This window comes from Apus apus, chromosome 5 (assembly GCF_020740795.1).
Source record: "Apus apus isolate bApuApu2 chromosome 5, bApuApu2.pri.cur, whole genome shotgun sequence".
Classification (NCBI taxonomy): Eukaryota; Metazoa; Chordata; class Aves; order Apodiformes; family Apodidae; genus Apus; species Apus apus.
In genome coordinates, this window is record NC_067286.1 from 58414456 (window position 1) to 58437063 (window position 22608).

At 40.1% G+C, this 22608-nt stretch overlaps 1 protein-coding gene across 2 annotated transcripts in view; it reads right to left on the bottom strand.

The window, feature by feature from the left end:
• BRF1 (BRF1 RNA polymerase III transcription initiation factor subunit) overlaps positions 1–22608 on the bottom strand; it is a 517924-nt gene that overhangs the window by 473859 nt on the left and 21457 nt on the right. For both annotated transcript variants that reach the window (XR_007889705.1, XM_051621438.1), the window contains exon 3: positions 1126–1299. Coding sequence is in view for 1 of the 2 variants with exons in the window: in XM_051621438.1 (XP_051477398.1) it covers positions 1126–1299 (174 nt within the window). In the remaining variant the exon portion in view is untranslated. The remainder of the gene's footprint in view (positions 1–1125; positions 1300–22608) is intronic.

Below are 22608 nucleotides of genomic sequence, written 5' to 3' on the forward strand. Positions count from 1 at the left end.
ACCATCTTTATAATAGTTATACTGTTCAAAGATCAGAGATTTTACCTTAGAAAAGACCAATGTAAAAGACAAGCCTTCCTTTTAATACCATTATTCCTGCAAAACCACAGTTTTTCAACATGCAAATGCAACAACCAAAACACTAGCAGAACTCACTAATTTTAGAATACTGAATGTGGTTTCTGAAAAACTAATCTTACAAACCTTACAAACCTTACAAAGAAAACTAAGCTATTCCACTGCTAAAATGCAGAATGAGAACAGCAATCTAGAAAAAGCATAAAATCAAAAACAATACTGATGATATGCACGTGCTGATTTAAAGTAGAAAAGAACTAAAATCACACCAAATAAATTGTTTGATACTAAACTCTGAATTCCAGCAACTGAAACACAATATAGAAGAAGTAAAAATACGTATTATTAAATACTATTGGATGGCCATCAGTATTTAAAGTTTACATGAATTTAATTAAGTTCTACAAGGCAAAAATAGGGATGGTCTAGAGGCAAGGAGAGATCACTTAGAACTCTGGCCTGTGTGCAGTCCCACCTCCAGCCACCAATTTCCTTTATGATCTTTGAGCAAATTTCAGGATTTATCAAATGCCCTTTTACCCCCAAGCTAAAACAGGAACGATACTGTCCTTCCCACAAGCACTGAATGAAGAAAATCCAAATAGCTTATCGAAAACCCCCTGGAACTCTAATCTGTCAATGCTGACACTACAGGAGGCTTGGGTAATTCTCATTTGTTTTACAAAAGCAAAACAAAACAACAATGACAAAAAAACCAAATAATATGTAGCAAAGCACAGGAAAAGTGCAAACTTATGCTAGAAGAAAATGTTGAGAAAGTAGAAATTTCAAGTTATTGATTGAAGGCAGTGACATTTATAGCTTCTTTTAAATACAAAGTACTGCACATTTAGAAAGGGAAAGATTTACTTGAACGATAGAAAAAAACAACTCCCACTCATTTCACTATATAAAACCAGCAGTGACCAAGCTAGCTCATAAACACTTACCTTTGCAAATTTTGAAACAAGGTCTAACTGGATAGTTAACTTGCTACAAGTATGTCTTTTATGTATTTATTTTTATTTTTTAAGCATGAAAGGATACGAGGAGTTCCTTCTGTCCTGCACACCAGGTAGAGACATGCAGCAATGACATGGGTCATCTTTCTTCCCCGGGTGAGGTGCTTGCTCACGGCCATCTTGAAAAAATTAAAGGCAGTATCCAGACAGTGTTGATTGAGTTGAAGTTGGTTTCCCAAGTGATGAATCTGACGTTTCCCTAGAAAAATTAACAAGAAAAAAAAATATTGCTCATCAACATGGTAGTTAGTGTGCTTTTGGTTTGAGGTTTTCTTGTTGTGGTGTTTGGTTTTTTTAAGACAAAATTGAGGCGGCAGATTTTAGATTTAATCTCTGTGTGAAATACAATAACCTCTCAAGTTACAGGAACTAAATATCCTCAGTTTCTTAGGACAAAAAAATGCCCCATTTTGGTCTGCTAGAATTGCAGTACATGCAATCAATGAGCCCTGGAAAACAAAACTGCAAACATCAGCCCCAGAGAGGATCCAAAACACAGCTGAGACTTCTTAGGCAAAAGATTATGTCCCTCTCACTCCAAACGTCATCTGCCAATTAGCACTTGGTTAGCTGTAGTGATGAACATCTGAAAACCAGAGGTCGTGGCATGTTTGACATGGGCATACAAATAGTGGAGACATTTTGCTGCAACTCTCCAAGAAGTGATGAAGTCTGCAGTTCCTCTGACCACAACTGAAGCCCACAAGGAAAGGATCTGTGCTCCGGGTTGGCCTGTGATCACCACCGATGGGAGGCACTTCCTTCCTCTGAAGGCTTTCACACCAGAGCCTGCATTTAAGGCTTGGCTGCCAGAATGACGAGATTAGCTTGTGGCTTCAGGGAAACAAATGTGCCTTCACTCTTCAATAAAATAATAGTTTTTAAAAGTGTGCTTCAGATGAGTCACAGCAGGAAGTGGTACAGCTGCTGGGACAGATGCGGGAAGCAAGGTCTGGCCCATCCTCGCTGCTCCATCTGCGGAAGAGTGTGCAGAAAAGACAGCTTAAGATGGGGGAAGTCATGAGGAAAACAGAGCACTGGAGTTCCTCAGCATATGGGGTCAGATGGCACATCAAGAAAAATCCTTTAATTCAACGTGCCAGACAGACGTTTCCAGTACGTGTGTTTACAGGAAACACTTGTCTGTTCCCTTCAGAGATGTCATGAGTAGCTTTGCTGAAGGGGAAGGACACCTGCCATGTGCCTCAGCCACCACTGCTCACAGAAAGTGATGGCAACCACACGATGCTTATCAGAACAGCACCTGCACAGAATGCATGGCTTAATCTTACGCAAATCCCTACACCATCATCACAAATAACATGGTAAAAATGCTTAACCTCTGAACAACCTTCTGCCAAAAATACTGCTTCAATTCAGCTTTAATAAAAAGTGACTCCAGACACACAGCCAGGGTCAGCAAGACTCCAGCTGAACAGCAGCTGCCAAAAAGCAGCAGCTCCTGCTTCCTGCACACGTGGCAATCAGTGCACTCATCAATGAGATCTCCTTTAAGGCATATTGGTCAAGCAGGTGTTACACATTTGGATGAAGAAGTACTGATGGAGGAAGGACACATCACCTTCTGCAGGAGGTGTGGGTACAATAAGCTACTCAAGAATAATCCAAAGCCCATTAAGTGAATCGTTTTTCCACTGCTATCAGCAGGCTCTGGACTGGCACTCAACAGCCTCAAATACAAATACTACATCTTCCCAAAACTAAGATACTAACCAGCACTCTCCCTCCCCTGAATTTTATTTCTTACTCCACAACCTGTATGCTGAAGTGGGATCAAGACTTTCATGCCCCTAAGAAAGAATCACTTTGCACTCATCTGTGGGCAAAAAACCCCACACTTACCCTTGAGTACTAAAACTCATTTTTGCAGTGGCAACAAAGCAGCTACCCTCATTGTTCCCCTCCCTGAGCAAGTCCACTGTGGAGGCCAGCACGGATCAGCCAGGCTATGGAAAGCCACCTCTTCCTATCACCTAAATATCCCATTACATGTAGTTGCATTTTGCCATGCATGGCTCCCGAAATGAAGACACAAAGAACTGCAATCTGCAGAGAGCTTTTAGGCACTACACACAGATGTACAACCACTTAAAAAAATATATAAAATAGACATGACCATGCCTATATAGCTCTCCCTTGGCTGCAGGGAAATCCAGACTGGAATCACTGCAGCAGCAGGTGCACAGCATTCACTTTAAATAACTTGGTCCAATACAGTGTCCTCAAAGAAAAAAGCAGCTGATAACAAGACAATTTTAGTTTAGTAGTGTTGTCTGAATTTTACTTTTAAGTAAAGCTTTTGTAAAAGCAGAGACAACAGTGGCTCCTGTGCCAAGGAAGAGCAACATACACTCCTAAATGCTTCCTGGGAATTGGTATGCAGGGCCTTGTGATGCCAGGAAGGTTCATCATCAGTCAAGACGAGATGCTGAGGAAGCTTCCCATGCCACTAGCTGATGTGGTCCTGGACACAGACCAGAGAACAGCCCAAATGAGCTGGAGATGCAAAGTAACAACAGGACATGAGAATTCTCCCATTTTACTCCCCTGGCCCATCCCTGTTATGAGGTAATTCATCCTTCTCCCAAGAACAGCAGTCTCATACAGGGCTTCACAACTCAAAAAGCACTTCAGAAACAAAGAACACACCAGAAGACAAAAAAAAAACACAACACACAACAAAAACAAAAACCAACACCAAGGAAGGTATTTGAAATTCATTTCTTTCACAAGCTGTTTTTCTCACTGAGCTGGTCCCATCCCCAAGCTAACATGAATATTCTCTGAGTATTTAACCTTTTCTTAATTTCAAATATTGAAATATAATTCATCACAGTCCATCCTGGGTAAACAGTATGATTGCTTAAGTAAGATATGCTTTTTGCTGAGCTCTTCATCCAGCATCAATATTTTAAAATGCAATTATTTTAGGGGTGACCAATCATTGCCTACTGACAAATATAAAAGAGATCTAAGAGCACAGAAAGTTACTTGGCCACTTAGGAAACGCTATTTTATGGAATGTTTTCAGCAGATCAGTGAAGGCTTTAATTCTGTGTGCTAATATTCCCTCAAGCTGCTCTGTAGTATTATGTCAGTCGTGTAGTTTGTGGGAAAATAAGACATCTGTTACACTGCCACTGATCCCCAAATGAACAACTTAACAGAGGACAAGAAGCATCTTTGAAATTATGTGTATTGTGATGACTAACTTGATTTTGTTCTTATCTGTCACAAGAGAGAAATAAATGTACTGCTTACAGCATCCTCTAAGATAAACATTTACATTCTGGAACCAGTCTCCTATTTACTGAAGAAAGATCAAAAGCTTTGTTGTTCCCCCATCACCTCCACCCCTTGAATTTAACATGAGAATTAAATTCTGATTTTTTTGGTATCTTATGTAACACTAACAACAACAACACAGCTGGAAAAGTTAGCACTAGCAATTGGACTTCTAAATTTCTCCACAGCGAACACAAGATACCCTGTACTCCTTCTGTTTCCTTCACAGATTCAAGCATCATCTCCATTCAAAAGGTAACTCCAAGAAAAGGCAGGTATCACCTAAATGGCTTTTGGCCCAGTACAGCAGTACAGTACTGAACTGTTGCACAGTGCCCTCACCCCACACAGATGACAACCAGAAGTATGTAATTTTATTATTTCCAACCCTTCCTGCCAATCTCACCAATCTGGCATTTTCAGAGCTGAAAAATGCATCCTCATAAAATTTCATGTAACTATAAATACAGTGAACTGTTGGCATATGAAAAATAGGTGTTCATACTTATAGAAACTGGGCTTAAGAAAACAACAGATCAAAATAGATTATCTATCCAATGTTCCAGTTACTGTTGACAAAGGCAAACGTGGACAGAGACCAAATATCCACTCATTCTGCCAGCCTTCAACATGAGATGTCCTCACAACTGTGCAATGGTAGCCACAAACCTTTCTAAGCATTCAGATACCTTCTTACACAAGTCACGGCTCCCCAGCAAAACAGTCAGTGCAGGGAGGAAATGCAGAGTGGCTGCAAGTTACAGAGCTGGGAAATGAACAATCCCCTCCAGCAAACCTACAGTGCTGCATGATGTCTATCAGCCCTTGAACCTACTCCCACTCCCACCGCTCCTCACTAGCTGGGTGGCATTTTATAACCTTCCATTTGTTGTTTATCCCCTGACTGTCTCTATAATTTGCTCCAGACTCCCAGTGTGGCTTCAACCAGCCCTAATGCCTGGCTGATGCCCCTTCTGCCAGCCTGATCATATGGTCCTAGTGTGCAGTGAGCTGGTCCAACTATCCGTAAGAGTGTGACAAGCCTTATGATCTCAGCCAAAACAGTGGGAATATCCAACATTACAATGCAATTTGTTAGCAATCTGCTCAACTGTCTTCACCAGATTACATCGTGGTACAAACTCAAATGAACTGAACTGCTCTCTACTGGATGGAAAAGAACTCACACGCCTTTAAACATTGCCATGCTCTGGGTGATAAAACAAAACTCAAGACAACAGCTTCCTGACTTTCTAATCCATTAAATCCAGTAGAACAACTTCTAAAGAAGTTTCAGTGGGGCACTACTCTAAAAACTTTTGATGACTGCCTCTGTACTATAAAGGAACATCCTCATGTGGAACATCAAAAATAAATATTGCATTTTTTTCTAAACTGCTAGGCGAGAGTACAACATGTAAGACAAAATATACAGGGGTAAAAGAAGTCCCCATGTACATGCATCTTTCATTAGTAATTTGCAATAAGAGTCGCCTCTTTTGGGCCTTAAGGGTTTTTTTTCTAAAAACCAAAAGAAAGAGAGCCTTTAAGGTCAACGCTTACACTTCACACTGCTCTTGCAATTTAGTGATGGCATTAAAGTGATGTCTAAGTATTGTTAGGAAAAGGACAAGGAACAGTGCCTTTTTAAAGGCAGGACAAGCTTATCAGCAAGGTTACAAAAAACCCTTCCCTCATCAGCAAAACAGTAAAATTATTCTGCTTTAAAGAGCAGAAGAACAAAGTCTAGAAACTACAGAATTTCTGTGATATATAGGACACATCAGGCAGCTCCCATTTATTTCTTAAAGGCTCATCATACCATCAGGGTGGAGAGGGAGGTGAGGGGAGAAAAGAGAGAGAAAAGCTTGCACTTCAGTAAGCAACACACAAAATCAAGTTCCCAGGCTACCAAGTAGTAAAGTTTATCATGCTCCTAAATCTGCATCTAAAAACAAAAGGCCCTTTTCAGTTTTTAGTTCCAAGCCTACAAAAAAAAAAAAAAAGCCTTTCTACCCACATACACTCATCATGCTGAAAGAAAAACCATCATCTTCTGAACTGGTGCTAACCTTGATGCTTTGAAGGTCATAAGACCTGAACTGATGAGTTCAGATAGGACTGCTGAATGCCCCCATCCTTTCATTTCAGAAAATTTCAATTCTTTTGATAGAGGAAACAGTAGTTACTACCAAAAAAAAAAAAAGTGTAGGCTGGAAATCACTGTCACAAAAAAGATTTGCAGAAAACCTTGGTAATCTTAAGGGCTTACACAAGAGGCAGTTGACAGCAAAACTGCAGCTTAAGTTATAACAGGAGCAAAATAGAAGAGGGGGAAAAAAAATCAGACTCATTCTTTACTAGCAATTTTCTTTCTTTTATGATCTTGTTCCTACAAAAACACCTCATTCTCTTCCACTGTTCAAGAGGAATCATACCTTTTTTTTTTATTCCTTAAAAGTCAGTAATGGCAAGCAGCTACAGCTACATATTACTCTCATCGGGCTTCTGCCTGCTCATCTGCAACCCTCCCCTCAGACTGACTGAGATTGTAATGCTACTGTTCCAAAGTAGCACTTTTCAGTATGAAGTGTAAGTTTCCAGGGAAATAACAGGCAGCACACAGCCAGAGCTTAAATGAGTTGTTATTACGATACTAAAATGCACCATCAAAATCCAAGCATACAGATTTTTCTCCCCTTTCTGCAATTTGCTCAAGGGGCCCTGGAAACTAGCAGTACCTGAATTAGGCAGTAGAGTCATGTTAACAGCACTAATCTTTTGTTGTTTGTTTTTTTTTTCAACATGAATTGTTATGGTAACAAACACTAGATTCTATTAAAGGAAACATTTTGGATGGGTTTTGCTTGGGTATTCATTCCCAGAATTTGAATTACTTCACTGATTGAATTTTATGTGCAGATTTTATTCTGCATCTGGTTTTTCACTCCTTTTATTTTCTTCATTTGAAAAAAGCTCCCCCAAAAGATCTCCCAATAAAGGGAAAAAAGAGCAGTTTTTTATGTGTGGGCATCCCTGCATGCTTTGTCATATCTTTCAATTTCAGCAAGTTCCAGCTCAAAGCCTGAATGAATGTCCTGCTCTTTGCTCCATGCCAGGCTTCTATGTTTGTGTTAGAAATAATTAAAACAAACAAACAAAGCCACAACAGGGAAAGTCCAGGAATACCAGTAGGCCTACTAGTATGAAGGCTGGTCCCAGAAGCCTAATCAAGGGTAAAGTCCCACAACAAAAGACAAGAAAATACTTAAAGTCCAAACTATGGGGAAAGGCAGGGAGGACACCGAGGCTGCCATGATCACACTGAGCACTTCCAGCAACATCCACACTATGGTGACAGAGAAGGAGCTTTATCTCTGCAGGCTTGTAATGGAAATGGCCAATGAACAGTAAAGTACCAGCACTATAGGACATTACAGCAATGTTGGCTGAGCACAGTAACAACTTATTATATTAAGGATAGCTAAGAGTTATTCCCAGTAACACCTAATTGCCTATGAGGAAAGTAATGAACATGCTGGCCTCTTTCCCATGCTCTGCCTAACTCCAGTCTAGCCCCAAATCCCCACTTCACTCCCATCTAATTGCAGGTGCACTCCACATGCCCAGACCAGTGCTCTGCCACACAAGAACTCCCCAGTTCCTTCATTGGACATGCCAGTCCCAGGGCTGAGCAACCTGGAGCTCCTGCATGCTCCACCTCCCTCTGACCAATGCATCTCCATGCCTGTGTCACCTGGCAGATCCACTGCAGGGACTGCCCTATGGAACACTCTGTTCCCCTTATCTCACCAGAGTATAACATTTCCTGGCCCTTTCCCTGTGATATTCCACCAGCTGCGCCAACACAACTGTTTGTGGAGCTGCACAGAAAACCAAAGCTGTAAACTGATCCTTGTTAAAAATAACCTTGTGGAAAAAAATAAAAATACTTAATCCAGACCTGTTTACCAAAGGATTGATACCTCAATTTTATCTTCTTACGGCCAGAAGCAGACTATCTCAGCTCAGAGACCTGTATTCAATTTCTCTTTCTGCTGACAACAATCTAGCCCATCCATTTTGCCTCCCATGAGAGCACCCCAACTACCAGGTGCAGCTCCCCACCTCTCCTGGTGGAGCCCTTCTGTTGCACATCAAATAGTCATCCATTCATTCAGCTAAACAGAACTAACCATTAAACTAATGGTTTAAAAAAACAGGTAGTGGTCCCTACTCTAACCACTCCTTAAATATTTGATACTAAGCTACTTTTCTTTTACCTAGAAAGTCCACTGTTAACATCTCTTCCCCACACGTATCTGTACTTCTGGAAGTATTCATTCCCTCAAAACTGGCCCTCATATTACATTAATGCCAAAGCAGGCCTGCCAAGCACCCACATAACTTCCCCCACCCTCTATCCCCACGCACTTTTTCCATTCCCTGATTATATGACACCACTCCCACATGGACAGCCTCTGCATATACAGCAACTGGCCATTTGAACTCATTTGCTTTACACACTCTGAAAAATTTGGCATCGTAAGCAGTTCCTCTGACTTCTTGCATTCAGTTCCTGAAATTCTGCTTCCCTCACACATCGAACTTCTACTGCTGCCATTTCATTCCCATCATCCATCCAACTGCTACCCCTACTTCAACAAGAGATACAGCTTATTCATGGGCTGCACCTAATCTATTGCTAATCTTACCCCATCATCTTTAGACAGTGGGCTGCTTGCTTCCTACCCCTGCTTCTTTTTTTTTAATCCAGCTGAAGAACTTCTTGCTCATCTTACTGAACTTCACTTCTGGAGTCAAGTTGGAAAACCATATTCAATGCTGACATTATAAAAAAACAACACACAAACAACAAAACCCCTGATGTTGGTTCATTCACATCTGAAGGCATTGGATCACAACTGTTTAAAACCCAGCTAAAGCCCAAGCTGCTGCTGCAGACAGTATTCCCATCTCCAGCACATTTATGTGGCTGAATGCTGATGCACATGATGGAACCTACTCTGCTGAAAATCAGCCTGAACAACAAAAAGTTACATTTTCATTTGGACTAGCTCCCTCAAGTAACTCAACAAGCTGCCTCCAAAGCCCCAACACCATCAGAATGTGGCTGGGGTGAGGAGAAATCCTGTCAGCAGCACCATACACGTGGATCAACTTAAAGCAAATGTGAGACTGCTCCCTAAATGGGTCAAAGAGAAAAGTACACACTATCCCTCCTTCTTCCCTGCTACTGCTCCCAGCTCTCACCACTCCTCTCATTCAAGTGAGCTCACACTAGTCTGACTTATCACAGTTCAAACAAACACGAACATGTTCATCAGTTGTTTGTATGTTAGAATGCTTCAGGTCCTTTAAGATTAATTTAAGAAGCAAGCAAATACGGATTTTTTAATTTAAGAAGTTTTGTTAACTGCATTTTTTACCCATGTAAGACTCTCAAAGTTGAAACAGCTGGAAAGCTGACTACTGGCAAGAACTGTGACCACATACATGATTATTTAGCATAGCCCTCACCTATCTGACACTAAGGGAATTAGAAAGAAAAACTGAACATGACAAAGAACTTTTAGGTAGTGGTAACTTTTGAGCACCCAAGATTTCCCTTTGAAAACACTATCAGTTAGACTTCGGCTTTAATCTTTCTCTGTTTCATTTGGATGGTGTTTTGTTGTGTTTTCTTTAATTAGTTCTTACAATTATTCTTAAGAGATTATTGTGTATCTATGTACATGTAAAGCTTTTCCCCACACTTATCGATTACCAGTTGTTACTCTTCTCACAACAAGAAATTAAACTCTTCTGCTGTCACACAGCATTACTGCTGATCCAAGCAGTCCCTTCAACCATCCAAAATCACCCCATATATCACAGCAAGAAAAAGCAAAAATTTGCTCGACATAATCTGACCATTTTGAAAAGCCCACTTCAAAAATATTTTTAAAACCTGTAATTCTAGCATTATTAGAGAGATCAGAACTTGTTTCATACCTACAAAGCAAAAAGCATTTAAATAACAAGCAACTGTCATCAATCTACACAGAAAAATTCATGAATACAGCACAATATAGGAAAAAAAAAGAAATTTGTTGCCTATTGGTAAAAGTTCTCAGAATCCTTCAAACAAAAATGAAGACAACACAAAAGGATCCACTGATGCAATGGAAAACTTCACAGATGCAAACAGCATATAAATCAGCTCAATGTTATCTGCTCACTGACAGAAAGTTCTAGTGCCTTCCCTGCAGATCAGGGCTTTTGCAAGGCAAAGAAGAGTGAAAACTGACAGGAGCCATTTTTCTGAGTCTTGCAGACACCAGGGAAGCAGGCAGGAGCCCCGGGAATCGAGTTCTTCTCATAGAGGAGGAAGACACGGGAGCTGAAGGTTTCCCCTGGCCAGAACTGCCACTGAGGCCAAGGGGACAGGGACAAGAGCAGATATAATCAAGTTACTGCAGCTGAACAATTACCATTTCTCAGCTGCACTGCAGTGACTGTTAGCTAAGGTCATGCATACTAAGATTGTTTAAAAAAGAATTTAAAAAATCTTCCTGTTTAATCTACCTTTCCTGCTTTAAGAGCCAGCCTTTCCCTTTTCCTGCCAAGGGGCTCCTGTGTATCTCTGTGCACCTTCCTTACTTTCCTTGTCCACCTTTAATACTCACCTTATGTAACATGCCTGAAAATTTACTTGTCCTCAAACATACGCAGAACAGTTTTCCTCCCCTAGAGCTCAGCCCTGCTCTACTGCACACCAGTTGTTCTGTCAAAATACAGCTGTTAGTGCTAAGTTATTTTCACTCTCCATCATCCAATCGTGCAGGCAGGGAAATACCTTACTGATGGAGACTAATACCCACTCTGCTCTCAGCCTGTGCTTGACTTGGGGTTGCTGCTGCTTCCTTGGGGTTGAAAAGGCCTGTGAGCACAAAGCTACTCATGTGTTCTGGTTTCAGTGGGGTTTTTTTCTGTCCTTCCTAATTCTACATGCAGAAGGCACTGTGTCCCCAGTCAGCCCTTACCCAGTTGGCAAAGATGATGTAAGACACAGTCATTCCAGAAGTAAAAATTTCATGAACAATAACTAATTGGCAAATTCCTTCAATCATCTCAAAAAATGGAAATATGGTGAAAAGGTACCCAGGGAAGAAGCATATAAAGAGAAGTAGTTGGAGGGGTAGTGAAGAAAAAGAGGCAGTTATTAAAGATATCAAAGGGATAAGAAATAAAACATGATCTAAAAATGGAAGCAGAAAGAGAAGCAGCAAAATCAAGCTGGGAAAGGCACGGAGCCATTATAAAAGATTGTATTAGGTTAATACTTATTTAAGGTATTTTTATATGAAGCTGACAAGAGCAGTCAAATACTTGTTCCTTTATATGGAAGGAATAAGAATCCTAGCAGTTAGGTAAGAGAGCATCAATCTTTATCCAGGCTGCAGCTAAAGAATGAAATTCTGCCCTTAGTTTGTCCCTGGCAGCTGAGTCCATCACTTACAGATAACAAGGAGTGTGAACCTACTGGGGCCTGTGCTCTCCTTTACCACTACAAAAGGCCTATTTTGATCAGAGCCACAATTGCACCCGATAATTTTATCTGTGTACTGCCCATAGATGGTGGAAGCAAGTAAAGACAGAGCTTCAGCCTCCACTTTTGCACTTCCTTCGTTTCTAAAATAAAAATAAGTGAAGGTTGCCACAAATCTCAGCTAAACAATGTAGTGAAATCAGTGATGCTATTTATCAAAGTCAGTCTCTTGAGCTATCTACTTCAGCTTGGACTTGAATGGAGATTTATGTTTAAAGAAAGAATGCACATATTTCTTCAAACAATAACATTTATATGTCAGATGTACAGATTGTTCCAGTAAAGAATTAAAATTACAATGTCATCTATGTATTTCTACAGAGCCAGCACAGCCATCTTGAAAATATTTGGCATATTTGAATAATATCTATCTGTATGTCCATGATCCCTTCCATATATATGAAGCTACCCTTTACATACAGAGTGTTATCACCAACTGTTCTGGGAGGAAGGAATTCTCACCAGACTTTGTTCTTCTCCTCAGGAACCCTCATCACCCTAGACTTAAAGATGGAGAGCACGGCAGGGAGATAGGGGGTGGATGTTTAAAGACCCAGAGATCAAACTTAAAGCCCTCATGGAATTACCAAACATGATTTTTTAAGAGAATAGCAGAAGATAACTATGGAAATTTAAGCCATAAACAGATATGAACAGGAGTTCATGCCTAAGGACTAATAATGTGAAATCAAAGGAAAAGCACCATGTTAACAGGAACTTAAAACAAAACTCACTGGACCTCATAATAGTTTCCCAAGGGAACTGGTGAAAACTCCCCTGCTTGGAATAAGTGAATCCAGGAAGGGCAAAGCATAACAAAAATGCATTATATGGTGTGATCCCATCTAAAAAAAAAAAAAATGGGCTAAGATGATTTACTAGCTTAAAGTAAGTTCTTTTGCAAAACTGTAAAGCTTAAGAGAGAGGCTGCTTCACATGACAGAATCATTCTGTATTCTGAGTCTACAGAAGAGAGGAAAAAATTCCTCTCTCTTCCTCCCCAAATAGCTGTCTCTGCTGACTCAGTACAACAGCTTTCCAGCCTGTTGGCAGTTTGGCAGCAGAACAATACAGATCCAATGTCAATCAGGCTGAACAACCTGACCTGTACAAGCAAAAGTTCACCTACTCAGTTCCCACCTCTATTTTTTTTTTATTTATTTTATTTGTAGTCACCATGCCATTCTAGTTTTCCTATATTAAACAATGCATTACCAATGCTTTGGAAGGGGAAAGAAAAACAATACAAAAAACCCCACAAAAAACCAAATCCAAACACCCACTCCCCAAAAACCCCAAATAATAACACACAGCAAAAACACCTCAAAACTTGTTGGAGTAACCAAGTCTGAGAAATTTTGTGCATAACCAAATCTTTAGATACCAACTTCCCTTGCTCTTCTCCATGATCCAGTGGCTTCTAGTGTGCCAGTCTTTAGTAGTTAAAGAAAATTTCAGGTAAGCACAATTACAGTTTTCTGTTCATTATGTGCTGAAAACCTCAAAGATCAATTACAAAAGGGCTTTCTCTATGCAGTATGACTCCAAGGTAGGATGTGAGATCATCCATTAAACATACATATCCAAGACTAGATGCATTAATAATTCATTTTCCCCTAGGTAATATGGCATGGTGAAAAATAGCTACCAGAGAACATACTGACTAAAGACTTAAACAGAAATCAGTGGATTTATGTGATGATTGCTATGCAGCAACCTAACATCTCATTAAAGGAGACAGATTCTTCTCCCCTGATACTGTCACTGCTCCTACACAGTAGACACTGATGTTGAACACAAGGAAGAAAACTGATTGCAATGTACCCCAGAAATAGTTCTTACACCAGTTGTTTAATGATGTACCCGAATGTAATATTGAGTCTGACCACAGACTATGTTCAGATTCAACTTGATAGTGTTTTTCTGATGACTGTTCAGGAAATTTCTTTTAAAAAATAAGTTGGCTATAAAACATTACCTGGCTCAGAGTTTCAATTAGGCAGGTGATTTCAACACCAAAATTAGTTTTTACTGTTGTCCTCTTTGACTTTGTGGTGCTGCAGTCGAGGAAGGCACCCTAAGAAATCACTTAACATCAGGATCATCTTGAACCTAACATATTGCTTTGGTAGCATCCATAGGGTAAATTCTACTTACTGACATCTTTTAAGATCCACAAGAATAAAGAATACTTCAATCAGCTGCCTGCCTCAGACCTGTTAATGCTACAAGCAGCTTCTCACTGAAAGCCTCTGAAGTTCTACTGCTACATTAATCAACTTCAAGGACCATGCTTTTCCTCTGCAAAACAACGAAATTTGGCCATTTCTCCTTCTAACCTTTTATATCTTACTCCAGAGCATTAGGAAAAACAGCCAGAGAGATGAAATTCTGATCTAGCTTTGTGCAAAACTACCTTACATCCACATAACCACAGCCCTGGCAGCTACAATAGCAACAGGACACGCTGAAGTTAACATCTCTGTATGATCAAACACCACCCTACTGCATTATAACAAGAAGTATAGGTGCTGCTTTATTTAATCCAGCTTTAATTATCCTTAGCATTCAACTCCTGTTGAAAGCCATGCTCCTATAGATGTGAAACTGAACTTTGGCACAAGAGAACACTTCTGAGGGCCTCAAATCAATTGTGGTTTTAGCATCTGGTAACTGTGTCTCTTATCATTTTGAAATCACAGCACTCGAACTTCAACAACATTTTGCTCCAAGTGGCTGTTATTATGTTGTCTCCCTTTTATGCCTTCCACAGACTAAATCAGGATTAGATATCTTACATAAGGATTCTTCTTTTTAGTTTAATAGCGAGCGAGTGGGTCTGGAGGAGCTGGAAAACCACACACGATTCTCCACATTGAACCATGAAGGCAAGTGGCAGTCCCTCACTTCTGCTACACGATGCAGAGGAGACAAACCATTCCAAATGTACTCTTTGAAGAAACTGTTTTTGCTTCCATGTCACTGTTTAAACTCCTTTATGCTCATCCTTATCTCCTGAAGTTTTCTTAGAATTATATTTGGTATTTAATATTCAGTGTCACTGCAACCCCACAACTTGACTTTCCTGGCACATCAAATCAACGTTTCTCAGAAATTCAAAACTATCTCAAATCTTTTTTTCTCTGTTTCAAAGACCTTGATCAACATCAAGTTTCCTTTTCTTCTTAAAGCTGGTATCAAACATTGCAACATTCTCAGAATGAAATTTGTTGTATATGTCAGATCAAAAAGTAAAGAGAAGAGTTGAGGGAAAAACAAAACCACCCACATACACAGTAGGAAAACTGTCTAGTCAATGGCAAAGAAAATATGTGAGCACCACTGTAATCCTTCAGAAAGAACATAATCTGAACTAGGATGCAGGCTATCCTTGAGGAAATAGTCTACCATCAATGCATGGCAGACCAACCGTGATCCACTGGATTTCTAACGATGTTATTTTAACCAAAGCTACAGACACCCATTTTCTTGCAAGGAAGAAGCTGGCAGCAAGCAAGAGTTAACTTTTAGTATAGGGCCAGCTGGAATAACACAGACCACTCAGACAACAAACGTCACCTCACAAGCACCCTGGATTTGTTCCAAAAATCACTTGAAAAGTGGTATTCTTTCTTGACACGCTCAAGGACTGATTCAGCTTGTACCAGAAACAGTATTTTTTTTTTTCCCCAGTGCATGTTAGGAACCATAGTTTCCAAATCTACTTTGAGATTATTTTGAATATTCCCACAGCATAATTATGCAAGCTTGTAAATTATTTTCCTTTTATTTAAGCTTACAAAAATCACATGCAGCTAAAAATGTCTGAATTATCTCCCTGCCTCTCACTTTCCAAGAGAAAGAGGCTTTTAGATGTAGAAATATATATTTTAAGGTAGAAATGTACAAGGCTATTCACCCACATTAGTACTGCTCTGAAATCGCAAGATTTCAGCTGACATTCAATAATTTTACTTCTAGCTATTTCCCTGAGCTCACAGGATTTTCATGGCCAGGAAAATAAGCAAACATAACACCTGCTTGGATTTGGCAAAGTGCATGGGGCTCTGAAGAATAAGGCATCCCTCCAAAATCTCCCTCATTTACAGATGCAGATTTGCTGACAACAGGAGGATAGCTGTGCTCACCTTCAAAAATGAGGATAAATACTGAAGATTCATCTCTCATCTAAAATGGAAACTGGTAGTTAGTGAGGAGTGAATGATAAACTAAGAGCTATTACTGATTTACTGCTTTTTCATATAAAGTCTGCTTTCCTGCCTTCACAGCATACTGATGGTAAGAACTAGGAGAGAACACATGAAAACCTCAGCCTGAAAACTGGGTACAACTAGAGCAGACAGGGCTGTGCTTTTCATCACTCTTATTTTGTAATAGCATTTTCCTAATCATTTAGTGATTAGAAAAAATCTACTTTTTTCTTTTATAACAAAGCAGGTAAAATATCAGAGAACAAAGTTACAAGAGAGAGTTGAAAAGGAAAATCCAACATTCCTCCATCCATCCCACCACCAATCCTTGCTCCAGCTCTCAGTGCTCTTCAGATTTTGTGCAGAGCTACAAACCAAGGAAAAAAGATAAATCAGTCAGGTATTCTACAGGCATCAGCCACAGCAAGAAAGACAAGCACTGGCAAGAAGTACAGCAGCAAACCTTGAGAGCAGTTCATCCATAACACACAACACCCCTGATTTGTCTTATATGCTACAAAGAGTTTGGAAGCAGATTGTTTACAGCTGTGCATGGACTTCCTCAAAACATGCAGCATACATATTCCATGAGCAAAGGCATCAGTCTCCTAATCCAATTCAGAAAATGTCTTTTACCACGTAAAAGGATTTCTATGCATCTGTCTAAGCTTACACATACATGCACACATGCCCAAAGGAACCAAAAATGCCTTTCTGCATCAAGTTGCTCTGCAAATCCCTGAAAATAAGTACCAGGATGACTACTGAGGATGATCATCCATGATTTAGAACTCAGGCTAAAGAGAGTGGCAGGAGATTCTGCAGCGTTTCTATCTCCCTTTAGGCAAGATAACATGATGCTCTCTGAAAAGGAAGAACATCAAATAAGGCATTATCTTATACATCAATTTTGCAAGGACAGGACACAACCAAAAAACAAAAAAACATCAGACCAGAACTAACAACCAGTGTCTCGAGAGCAACCCATTCTCAGAAATTCATCCTAAATGGACTACAAAGCAACGTCCAACTACTGCACCTTACATAGCTCACTTTGTAGCAATACAAAGTTCATGACTCCTACTGTATGGAATGCTTTCCCTGAATATTGATTCATAAAGGCAATCAAACAGCATGTCTAAGATACACTGTAAATACTGTTCATATACAGTCTCTCTAACTAATCACAATCAGATGGAAGAACATGTGTGTCTAACTCCTGTACATTAACCCAGCTCTATATATCCTCAAGAACTGGAACTATGACCCTAAACTGCTTTCTTAATATTGTGCATTTCATAACATACTACCTAAAATTACTACTAAACAACTGTGTGGTTTTAAAGCACATAAAGAAAGAATATACTGCTTTCTTCTAAAAATCCCATTCCTCACTGATTTTATTTTTAAAAATCATTTATATACTCATTAGGATAATAGAATTTCTTAGGGAATCACATATTTGAATCAGCTACTTGTTTTGTTGCATTCAATGCTAATGACATTCCTTTCAAGAAAGTATAATTTTTTATTTTTCTCTTGTTCAAACTTAAGAGAAGCCTCTTTGGGCTGAAAATGCAGAAATCCTCTGACTTTAAACAGCTAAGCTATCAATTACCTTTTCACTTAATTTATGCTGTGTTTGTTTGGAATAGCTTTGCTATAACAGCATGAAGGCTTTAAACGCAGACGATTAAAGCCAGACTTCTCCGTATTTATTTGGGATCCCAAACAATAGTGCCAAGCAAACACAGCTCCTGCTGATATCCAGGGTAGGTCTAAACAGAGTAGCTTAAAAACATGTTTAAGCATGATGAGCTCAGCTCCTTGCCTCAGCACTAGCAGTCCGTACCCACACTGGCATGTGGGGTTGAGGAGATCATACTGTGCTTCTGTCTCTCAGTGTCATTTGCATATGATTTCTCTTGTAAATTCACTATGTAGGAAACAATATAATTCATTATTCAAGTGTTACATTCTCAATGTAGGAAATTACATCTAAAACTATAGCAGTAACAGTACCTTCAGGAGACATATGCATTTAACAACTCATCCCCCTTCCTGTAATTACTTAAACTTCCTTTATTTCTACCTATGTGGTTGATGGCACTTAGGTTTAGTCTATGCCGACTATTACGTAGTTGTCTGTATTGTCCATAATGATTAAATTATTTGAGTATTCAGTTATTCAATACCCAATTATAAGATGGGGGATCTCCAGAGGTCCCTTCCAACCCCTAACATTCTGTGATTTTGAGCTGGAACAGCCCGCAGGATCTGCAGCTCTAGTGTGTGTGTGTCGGAGGGCAGTGAGAGATCACAGGCTGGGAGATTTGGGGCTGTTCAGCCTGGAGGAGAGATGAGACTGGGGAGACCTTAGAGCACCTTCCAGTACCTGAAGGGACTGCAGGAAAGCTGGGGAGGGACTTTGTACAAGAGCATGGAGTGAGAGGACAAGGGGTGGTGAATTAAAACTGGAAGAGGGCAGATTTAGGTTAGACATTAGGAAGAAATTCTGTAGTGTGAGGGTGGTGAGACACTGGAACAGGTTGCCAGGGAAGCTGTGGAAGCCCCATCCCTGGAAGTGTTCAAGGGCAGGTTGGATGGGGTTCTGAGCAACCTGGTCTAGTGGGAGGTGTCCCTGCCCATGGCTGGGGATTTAGGACTAGATGATCCTGAAGGTCCTTTCCAACCCAAACCAGTCTGTGATTCTGTGAAAAAGAAATCTTCATCTAAAGGAATAGTTTGCAACTTTAAACTCATTATTTCTCATTCCACAGTTTATCCAGAAATATCCAGTTCTGAAAAGCCTTAGGAAAAAAAGCAACTTTTTTTTTTACAACTCTAATTACTTTACAACTGTAGAAAGAAAAAAATAACTATTTTATATGTATGACCTAAATGTTTTTTCTAAGTAAGAGGAAGAACATTACACTTATTTAAGATATCTAAGAGAAGTTGTGTATAAAAGCCTGGGATTTTTCTTTTTTTGTAAGAAGCCTCCTTCCAGAGCAGGCTGGAGTTCTGGCCCTTCAAAACTCACAAGGTTTAAATTTAAGTCATTCAGGAAACATGTTATGTTCAGCTTATGATGAGACTTCACTCATCATTCTTCCACCTGTGATAAAATACGCACTACCTGCATGTTTTCCTCCCTCATGACTTAGTGAGAGCCTTCATGAACTCACCACCCAAGAAGGAATCACACAGGCTGCAGTCCAGGTATGGTCCCACACCCCCAGCTTTCAACTTCCTAAATTATCCCATATGCCATTTTTACAGCACAGATGGTCATATATGTGTAGGGATTGCCACTGCCAGCAGCTAGCAGAAGAGTAAAACCAAAATTTTCAGGAAAAGCTCTACTTTAAAGACATGATTAAAGAAAGAAATGCTCTTTCTTACTGCTCCTCCCATGAAATCACAGTTGAATAACTACGACAATGACAGAATTTAAGCTTATTTTTCAGCGTTGTAAGCAGTGTGTAACAGCACCACCTGGTGATCTCTGCTGTACAGTATTTTTGAGAAATCCACTAAGCTAAGGCATAGTAATCAGCATAGAGGAACAGATTTTAATCCTGTTTGTGTATAGTTTGCAATTTTTTCAGTTAAAAATACATGCGATTTGTATCAGTAAATGGTAACATTTTGTGATTTCGTTAATAAATTAATCAAACTCCTCAGAGCTAGCATCAGCTTCTACTGGGAAGTGGGCAAAGCTCTTGACATAGCAACAGCCAGCTTAGTAAAACTCAAAAATTGCTTTAAATGTTTTAACATATTAGGATAATGACCTGTTTGTTTGAAAGTTTGGTTTATCGTTCATACAGATGAAAGGCCACCTTAGAATTACAGTCTAGCCTCAGTTATTAAAATCACTTGAAAAAAATAAATAGCAAACTGGCTGTCGTGTATGCTGTATATTCTGAATGGATTAATACGTAAACAGAATAAACATTTTGGTCCTAATGCATTAAGAACTTTACTGCTGTTCAGCAAATCATTGCAGAACATCTAATACAAATTGCTGCAAAAATTCGTAAGGATCCTGAAAAAGTACTCCCTAAAGATGTCTTGAGTGACAAGAATTCTATTAGAGTTGAGCATTTCTTCTTCATCACTCCTTTTTAAGTTGCAACTAAATTAGCACAGCCTGCGCACTGCAGGGTGTGTGCTGGGAAGAAGGAAGGGGAGAAAGCAGAAGATAAAAAGGCCCGAGGCACTTCAAGCAGAGAGCATCCATCTGCTAGCAGCAGTCAATGAACAGAACATTTCTAAAAAGCTTCCCACTCATATTAAGTCAAGCCAAAAGAACAGAAAACACCTTCCTTCACTCTGACTGTGCAGGACTGGATGTAACAGGACAGTGGGTTATAAATACACGTTTGGGAAAAAAACAGAACAAAACAAAACAAAACCTGGAAACCCAAGAGAGTCACAATGTGGTCCTTCATTCAGCCTCTACTGCAAAGCCAGCTCAGAGGCTCCTGCTCATCTCTGTGGCATCCATTCCCTCCTCCACTCTGGGGTGGTATGTGGAGGAATGAAACGATCGAAGGGAAATAATAAAAAAAAGCAGTTGGTTCTTTTATTTTTTTGTGCTTGTGAAACCCAGATCTTCTCATTGCCTGGTAAACAGATGCATTACCCAAGCTAAAGCCTAGCACATTTAGAAGAGGGGAGTGGGAAAAGGCAGCTGAGGGATAGCAAAAGCAGGGATCAAACTGGCTTTGATGTTAAGAGATGTTTATTGTGGAACTGGACTCCAGAACTTCAGCTCTATGAGACAGAGGACTCTGATGGCCACACCATTCAAATGAGCTCCTGAACACACAACACCTCACTCCTCCCCACACACCACAGCACACCAGCTCTCTGGCCTCACACAGCTATTTGTTGGGAGCACAGCAAATCCCAGCACAACAGCCATGCAGGTTAAAAACAACTTGTCTGTGTGTGCAGAGTTCTTCTGGTTCAGGCTGGGGCTAGGGTTTGTTTTTCTGAGGGTTTTGTTTGTTTGCTTTTTGTTTTGGCTTTTTTTTTTTGAGCAGGAGGTTGACATAGGTCAGTCCACTGATGCATGTGCCAGTGTGGCTGTATTATTGGACAAAGGACCCTCCCACTGCACACACATCTCATATCAGGTACCCTGCAGTTTCTATTAATTTCTAATACCTACATTTACATCTGGGTCTCCCATCAGCACACTGTATGTGCCTGAGAAAGGCTGCTGTAGCAATGGCATTGAGCAGAAGCCAAGAAGTAACCTCTCAATACTGTATGCAAGAGCAGTGCTCATTCATCTGAGAGGACACCAGACACAACTGGGAAGGCCACGAGGACAATCGAAGCTACACATGCACTTTTGCACAGGGAACGAGGTGAAAACATTGTGGAGACACATTATCACATGCACTGCTCTGATACTGCTCCCTCAGCCACCACTGGATGCCTGTGAGATACTGTACCAGATGTGCCTGGGCAGGTGTTCTTGCAGCCCTACAACAGGAATACAATGGGCCTGCACAACCTTTCACAGACACGCTTGAGCTGATGCCACCTGTGTTCCACACCAAAAGATGTGCTGATTCCTCCAAGATCATCAGCCACAATGAGATGAAAGCAACTTGGGATCACAGCTAACTCGAGTTCAGCTGCAGAGGGCAGGTGAAACTGGCACAAATATAGGTCTGCAAGAACACAAACAAATAAATCATGGTCTTCCTTATAAAAAGTGTTTACAGGCACTGAATTTTTTCTGTTATTTGTTAACCCTATAGAGTCCAGAAGTTTAATGCTGTGGACATTATTTAAGAAAAGCCATCTTCCAAGAAAACTGCAAGAGCTCCATCAGCAGACCACCCTTTTAGACCCCCAGGCACAGGGAATGCTTTCCTGCACTATTGCACTACCAGCTCTCCAATCAAACTTCATAGAGCAGAACAAGACGACTTTTACACATGAAACAGTACTTGATGCTATCAGGGAACACAGCATTAAAAAGCAACACCAATTCTTCCCCTTGGGTTTTAAACCATAGCAGCTGTAGAATTACACACACTTCAAAACTCATGTGTGAAGGTTTAAAAAACAGTCCTACACCATGTAAATGGTATACCTATTTTCCATTATCAAGAAAGAGAGCAGCAGCTCCATGGAACTTAAACAAAAGCTACGTTACCTGACGTATATTTTAAGCCTGTCTCACAACCTTCCAAAGCTAAAATAGTTAATTTAATACAGAAGCTTGGTAGAAAAGGCAGATTACCAGCACAAAATTGTATAGATATTAGTAGAGGGGAAGAAGGGAGGAGAGATGCAGTTCCCTATTTTCTGTCACACTCTACAAGAAGGAAGATAGACCCATTAGTATCCA